The sequence below is a fragment of the Meleagris gallopavo genome, chromosome 4, assembly GCF_000146605.3.
Source record: "Meleagris gallopavo isolate NT-WF06-2002-E0010 breed Aviagen turkey brand Nicholas breeding stock chromosome 4, Turkey_5.1, whole genome shotgun sequence".
NCBI lineage: Eukaryota > Metazoa > Chordata > Aves > Galliformes > Phasianidae > Meleagris > Meleagris gallopavo.
In genome coordinates, this window is record NC_015014.2 from 61,592,877 (window position 1) to 61,601,041 (window position 8,165).

The 8,165-nt window shown below is 36.1% G+C and overlaps 1 protein-coding gene across 1 annotated transcript in view; it reads right to left on the bottom strand.

Annotated features, from left to right (window-relative positions):
• LOC100540532 (huntingtin) overlaps positions 1 to 7,313 on the bottom strand; it is a 33,811-nt gene extending 26,498 nt beyond the window's left edge. The window contains exons 1-5 of the mRNA XM_031553209.1: positions 7,169 to 7,313; positions 6,375 to 6,613; positions 5,031 to 5,173; positions 2,310 to 2,517; positions 1,014 to 1,155 (exon numbers count right to left, since the gene is read on the bottom strand). Of these exons, the coding sequence (XP_031409069.1) occupies positions 1,014 to 1,155; positions 2,310 to 2,517; positions 5,031 to 5,173; positions 6,375 to 6,613; positions 7,169 to 7,291 (855 nt within the window). The 5' untranslated portion in view covers positions 7,292 to 7,313. The remainder of the gene's footprint in view (positions 1 to 1,013; positions 1,156 to 2,309; positions 2,518 to 5,030; positions 5,174 to 6,374; positions 6,614 to 7,168) is intronic.
• Positions 7,314 to 8,165: the final 852 nt, after the last annotated feature.

Here is an 8,165-nt window from a genome sequence, read left to right on the forward strand (position 1 = left end):
GAGTCTGTTTTTCGGATGGTCCTATGAGGAGTTAGGAGTTGGATTTGATGATCCTTGTGGGTCCCTTCCAACTTGACAGAAGTAAATTGAGAAGGACATTTTAGAGACACCGTTTTTAACAAAATACTGTTTGAAAGAAGCACACATACAGTCATCTTGTAGAGGGTGAATTTCATTTAGGCTTCCCTTTAAAGATTTCATACTACTATTTGCCCTAAACACCAGATGAGTGGAAAATACATCCAAAGAGATCTTTCAGTAATTAATTTTAAGCCTACAGAGGCTAACCATATAACAACAAGGAATGCAAAACAACAGACCTGTAGAACTAAGTGATGCCAAAAAGCCAACGCTTCTCAATAAAGAGGTTTTGAAGAATATTAACTTGGACTAGCTCAAATCTGACCATAGTGACTGAAAGCCCATTGGGGCTTGAAGTGCTTTTTAAGCATAGCTTTTGGCCTAGTTGAATCTGAGAGGAATGAAGATTGCTTCCCCAAAAGTGCTTTGCAATGCAAACTGAAGTGCAATACTAAGTATTACAGGAAGGTTCACTTCAAAGGTATGATTCCAATGAACTAAAATGCTAATACTGAGGCATGAAAAGGCTGAAGCCACAGAAATTGTTCTTGTTAGAGAACCAAAAATGGAAATGAAATGTTAATGTAAAAGCTTTTATTTTATGGTATAAAAAGATAGACATTTGTCTGTCTAGAAACTGTGCTGCTACTAATGTTGGAAAGTCCACCACTTAGTATGCCGGTAGCAACACACAAGTAAAGGATATAATACTGAGCAGATTATTCTATTACCTACCAAGTACCCTCAGACATGCCATGAGAACTAGTTCAGAATAGAAAAAATGCAAAATGAAGTTGTACATAAGTTTACATAAGTGTCCCCTGGAAAGAAAATGATTAGTTTCACATTAGTCCTCAATTCTCACTTTTGAACCGGCAACTTAAGAAAATAACTCAGAACCATAGTTATAAAATCCCCAATTCAAAACTTACCACATAGTCACAAAAAAGAATGAGTGCTCCTCTTCTCACTATCTCTCGATTGCACATGCCACGTTTAGATTCTGAATCTGATTCATCACTGTCTCCAGATATCTGAGGGCTAAGTAATTTAGTAGTAGAAAGACTATGTCTCCTGCAAGAAGTACGTTATATTTTATTACCATGTAGAAACATTAAAAATCAAATTTCTTGGAACATTCTACTCATTGTAAATCTTTCTATTAGAAACTTCATTTAAATATTATACGGCTTTGAAATAGACACCTCGCTTTTCATCAGCTTTCCAGCAACAGTTGTATCACTTTTTGTTCAATGTTTGTTTCTTCTTCATGCTGTCTAAGGAAATAAACTGGTTATTTACAAGAAAAAACCTTGGGCTATTGTGTCTTAAGTAATAACAGAACCTAATTCTGTGTTTTTCACACCATGAGACTGAATTAAGGCAACAGTCTCACATCTGAGTGCATCTCTCTCAAAGTATTGATTCACACATTTTAGAGCACAGTTAGTCTTCCTAACATTCACTGCACAAGTATCCGAAATTTCTCTTAAGTCAGCTGTTACTCTTCCTCTCCAGGGGGTACCCACCCCACACAGTGGAGTATCTTTCACACCCCCAGACTACATCATCCTAATGGCAGGTGTGACTGACAGGTGGGTTGACCCATTCACAGACCAGGAGTTAGCTCAGTTAAGAAGCAAGTTCTGAATTTCAGAGAGCTAATATTGACATTACTAGCATCTACTTTGACTACTGCTAACGAACCAGCATGGTGCTGACACTATGCTTTGACAGCATTTAGTAGGAGACCCACTGACAAGTGATCACAGATGTACCTGCATCTTACTGATCAGACCGTATTTCCATAAACACTAAGTGTTTATCACCTGCACTAGCTGCTTGTCTGCTAGAAGGTGAAATAAGAAGTCCCCATATGAATAGCTATAGCTTTTTCTATAATTTTTCATTTTTAGAAGGACACAGAAGGAATTTATTGTCTTCAAAGTATAGAAGTTTACCCGACAGTTCTTTCGAGGAACAACTGAACTGGGTGTATTTCCTTAGTTTGAAAGGCATACTTACATCACAACAGACAGTATATTCACACATACACACTCACCTGTACACACAAAATAAATGCAGATCTATCTCAGAACCTAAGCAGTATTATTCAACAGCCGGCAGGCTTTGAAGATTAAAAGTTGTGTTGTTTTTTTTTCATATAGCTGTACCAAATACAACTGAGAGACATGGTACTACTACTAGGGATCAAAAACAAACCTTACTTTGGAGTTTGATGCACTTCTGACCACCAGTTGTAGTTTGTGTAATTAACAAGCAGCAGGATCTGACACCAGAGGAGAACTAAGGAAGGATGTGTGGGAACCATGGACTGAACAAGTTCACTCAGACTTTCAAGGGTATAGAAACTACCATCAGATCCATCTCCTGTAAAAAGCCTGGTGGCTGCAGCTGTGATTCTTCTAAACATCCCTGAAAAATACGAAAACATATTAGAGAAACTATGTTCTGGATGGAATTCTGAAGTTTCAAAATAATCCTGGGTACCTTGAGAATACAGAAGTTTGCTCATAAATCAGTACAATTCCAGAAATAAATGCATATTATTTTATTTTATTTTAAATGTAAAGCAAGTCACGCATTTCGACATGATAGTGTGTAAATCAGTAATAACAAGCTCTCAGCTCAATGAACAATACTTTAGATCAGATCAAAACTGTAATGACACCTAACTTTTCCTCTGTCATCCATTAGTTACCTAATACATGAAAACCTTAATCAATTTTAAAATTGTTAATTATAGATGAGGATATTTTTCTTTTTGAAGTATATTTAGAACTTCTGTGATATAGAATCATAGAATTATTCTATGATTCTATATCACAGAACTTCTAAATAAAAACCATGCTATAACTGCTATTCTGTACACTATTAAGACTACTCACAGGTCTCCTACCATAGGTACCAAATATATTTAGTGGAAAATAAACTGAAACTATTCCATCCAAATTCTGAAGTATGTGCAAAAAGGACATTATTTTAAGTGACAAAAAGTCACTGCCCAGCACACTGAACAGTCAGCACTTGCTTTCTGACTTGCTACTTACACATTCATGTAACAAAAAGAAGGGAAGGAAAACAAGGAAAATGGAGAAACGTAAAGTTGTCTAAATTTACAGGACCAACATTTCAGTTTATCCATGCCTTTTATTTCCATTCTATTTCAAAGTAGCACATTGTAAATCTTCATTTCTAATCTGGTAGTTTTCCATAGTTTTCCATACAGGAATTACCAATGTTTACATTCTGACAAAATCTATAATGGGTGAGAAGATAAGACATCCACGTTGAATAGTGGTTAAAAATGAGAGAAGATCACAGCCTGTGTTCCCAAACACAATTCAGATTTAAAGTGCAGTTGTAGTAAAGATGATATAACTTAAAGAGACATAAGATTATAAAGACTTTCACTGAACAAGTAGAATAAAACCACATAATTAAATCTAAGCCTAAACCTGAAAGGAAATGCTAAAACATGAAAATACAACTCACACATTTGAAGAACTTTACTTCTACTCTGTAACACCATATGTGGTAACCACATTACTATTAGTCCCTAAGGGGGATTTGTAGTGATTTTTAGAGATCATGCAGTACATGTATCCCAGTGCTTTGCATGAATGTTTTAATATTTATTTTTTATTCAGTATGACAATTTCTACATAGCTTTTGCCAAGACACATGCATCCTGGAAGCCAGTTGCTGCAGAAGAACTAGCTGGAGCCTTCCCTTTCTTCTGTCACCAGCTCTGGCTCCTGAAGTTACCCACTTCCCTGATTTCAGTCACCAGCTTAATTAACTAATTTCATTAATCTTGGCTCAATTCCATTTAATCACTTACTCCAAGTCATTTTGGCAAAGGTTATTTTTCATAATCTGCATTGCAAATTTTTGCTCATTAACAGCAATTAACAGCATACATATGTGCCTGTCACAACAATAACTACAATAGTAATGGGCGCGTGGAAATACAGAATGATCACTAAGTACACCCAGAGCTGCAAGAAGCAGCTGCTAGCAATGACAGCAGCAGAATGAAGATTTTTGTCAAGAAAGGACTTCATAACTGACATCTGCAGGAAGAGCTTAAAAAGATTAAAGGGTGTTGGACACAAAACAGAATCATGCTAAATGTTTAGAAGCAGTGTTTGATATTCACTTTTTTGTTATTCACATCTATTAAGTAAGGAAGTGCTGTATAACTTCCATTTTACAGACGGGGCTGTAGAAGGAAGAATTACTTGTCTGATTTCTAACATACAGAAGAGGAAAGAACTTTCTGAGAAGGAGATGGCTAGGACAGTGACACAAAAAGATCTGCTTAACTTACTGGGGAAGAACGCTATTCCAGGTTACTCCCTTAGATGATTAGTAAGAATAGAATAGCAAGACTGCCAGCCAGAGAATGGAGTGAGTGTACATGCACAAACCCCATAAACCTTAAGAACAGTGCTAGTTAGCAGAAACAGTACTATTTCCACTTTCCTGGTTCTTTGTTGTTGTTGTTGTTGTTTTTTTAATTATGATAAAGAACAGAAACCTACCTGGTCATGAAACTGCCCCCAGGGTTCAGTAACTCAGTAATTTGAGTACTTTGACTTTGAGCTACCAACCTCCAAATTAAGACGAACTACAGAAAATGCAGCCACAGATTTGGAACCCTTTGCCTTTGTAAACTCCAAAGTATTAGACAGTTAAAAGGAATGATGAAAAGTCACTACATTTTTTTTACATAAGTAAAAGAAATATGAAAAGTGGGCCCTGTATTCATGAGGATAAAACTTCAAAGGTTCTTCACAGCATGTAGGATAGAATGTCTTATGCACCTACGCATTGCTTCTCATTAGTTCTGTAACTCAAGAGTTGTTTAAAACTCAAAAATCCATGCCACTGCAAACAGCATGAGGCACTGCTTCAAGTATTACCTGATTTGAAGATATGTATTAAGCACATAAGCAAAGTGCCCAGCTCCTGGCAATAGAAAGTGTGCTGCTGCTCATTCATGTCCACTTTCACTTGTTTGGTAACAATATCTTCGAGTAGAATACCAACCAGCTGTAACAAGAACCTTGAAAACAGAAGGATACAGTTAATAGGAAAACCATCACTGCAACCTGTTTCAGAACAACATGATGTCTGCCTATAAAACTCGTTAAGTTTAAAATCAAGATAAAAAATTACTGTCTTTTCATCCTAAATAAAATGGTGAATTATATTCTATATTAAAGGTTGACCTAAGACGTGATGTTATTGCTATGGCTAGATAATCACAAGCATTGAACAATTACACAATGGAGCTGTGTTACCTACTCACCAGCCCACCACACTTCCACAGCAAACATTCAAATTGATGTGGTGTCTTTATAGTGATTTGCAATGAGTTAAACACACTCTCACAGTTACTACAGCTCAGCTGAGGGAGGAGCAACTCAGTAAGTCACAGTAATTCAGCTGTTTGCAATCTCATTTGCTCTCATTCACTCTACAACTGTACCAAACCTTCAGCCAGGTAAAAAGACCAAAAGAAAACACCAAAAAAGGGTGTCTGCAATGAGCAATCCTTGCTCCCAGCCATGATCATTCTCCAACTCACTCCTGTTGGACATAAGATCATTTTAAGGAAGTCCAGATGTCCCTTTTCCTTCTACCCATCACCCTCACAGTAAGCTGAAAGATAAACAGATGAATTTCTTTTACCTGGAATTCCACACTCAAGTAAAAACTTTTAGTTTCTCAAAGGAACAGATCTTTCAAATGCTTCCCCCCATGTCAAGATGGGATATCTTAATGATAAACAATTTGTAAACATAATAAAAGCACTATCCCTCCATGCTTCTTTTGCTTAAGTGTCTTTCTTGGACAGCTTAAGCATGGGAAGCTAACTAGACAAAGCTAGCCCTCAAGAAGTAGGAAACAAAAAGCAGGACTAATTTAACCACTTTGAATCTTATTTGCAGGCAAAATCCTAGTACAGAAAACAGGCTTCTACTATGGGGTTGATTCAACTTATAGGCCCCACAAAGGAAGATGGAATCAGTTAAAGCTCTGGACCCAATTTCAGTAAGGTCAGAATTCACCCATCTTGATGGCTCCAGTAGGTCTTTCACTTGGCTTAAGAAGAGGCACCAGAATACTGCAAAGTCCCTACTAAAAACTTATTAAAAACTCGACTTATTAACAATTATATATGTATGCATATACATTTCATAATATATTCTCAATTTCTCAAAAACCTTTATCGTTCCCTTAACTGACCCAAGATGTCATACCTAGAAAATGTCTCTTCAGGCAGATATTTAGTCTGTTTAACCTCAGTGTGATCCTCTTGTGCAGATATGTTATTTTCACCACGTCTCAGTCTGTTAATTGCTTGACGTGAAATCAAATATGGTGAGAAAGAAAGCTCCTGAACACGAGATAGAACTATGTCTTCTGTGGACTGTGAGATGAGAACTCTAAGGATAGCTAAAATTCCAGAAATCCATAGCTGGACAGTGCTCACTGACGCCTAACAAACAAACAAACACAGATTGTTAGACTGGATAGGCTTGACAATTACCATAAAAACAATGTTTTGAAGACACAAACATAAAGGTTTTTCTGCTTGCTCCATTCTCATATGTCTGATTTTATACAACTTCACATGCATTCAACATAGCACTGGAATGTATTCAAACCTACTAAAGCAAGTCTTCAAAGAGACTAACAATCTCAATTGTCAAAACAGTACCAGTGCTGGCTTAAGAAAAATGTGATTTACCTATTATACATTGCAATCTCAAATTTATTGTAACTGTATGTTTCTCTACATTTCTGATCCTAAAAATACAAAATGAAAGTAAGTAACCTATCAGCAAAAGATTTCTGTATAAAATGCATCCAGATGGTAAATCATATTAATCGTGATGAATTCTTTCCTAAAAGCTTCAGGTACTTCAAAAAGATAGAAATACATACTGTTTTGTTTTGCATTAAATACACACGAACCTCTCCTCTTTAAAATCCACTTTTACTACTTATCTAGAAATACTTTACTTGCATTATCAGGTTCCTACTTGCTTACCATTGTTTTAGGAGTAACAAACATACTTCTTAAAAGCATGTCAACAGGGCGAAGAGAAGAAGGAGCCAAAATTTCAAACAGAGTATTCAGTACTCCCAGAGCATCATGAGAATCTATGTGCATCTGTAAAAGAAAACCACAAAACTAATCTGTAACTATCACTATCTCTAAGTGCACCACAATATTATCATCTCAAGTTTTAAACATTTCTATTACAACTTGAACATAATAAGGTTGTCCTTTATAAAATTTATATCAGTAAAATCTATGAAAAGCATAAAAAACATTTCATCACAAGCCTTTCTACATAGGGAGGTTGACAATATGGATAAAAATCTATCACAAGAAATTCAACATATATATGACTTATTGATTTATTTTAGGAGAAATATGTTGTATGTAGAGAATGAGAGCAAGAGTCTGACTGTCACAAAATTTAGAAACTTATCTCTTCCCCGCACATCCTACCAGGCATATTTATAGACAGAAGTGCTGGGACAAGAATAACAGTATGCTTTTGGTCATGACTAAGCTTAAGGAGATAACTAGGAGGAAAAAAAAATCCTAATCCTCAGAGAAGTGAACAGCTACAATGGAATTACACTGCAGAAACTGAAATAGGACCTCAACTGTTTAGTTATAAAACAGCTGATCACAAAAAGCAAAGGTCTGAACTCAAAATCTGGGTGACTTCTTGCCAATTTAATTTGATAGTTGAAGCATATGCACAGATTCATACAAAAAAAAACCAACAAAAGCAACTTAATTCACCAGCATTTTAGTTTCTCTCAAAAACTACTGTCTAATCTCATTACTGCCACTCTTCCCCACCATATAATCTTCTCATAGGAAGGAGAATCTGCCATCAAAGAGGGAAGAACATCTTAAGTGCAGAATTTCACTGGCTTTACTTTGTATTCTGGAATTAGAAATACATACTTCAAAGAAAGCTGGATGGTAAGACAAACCCTCTGCTGCTTAGGAAGCAGAAAGGAAA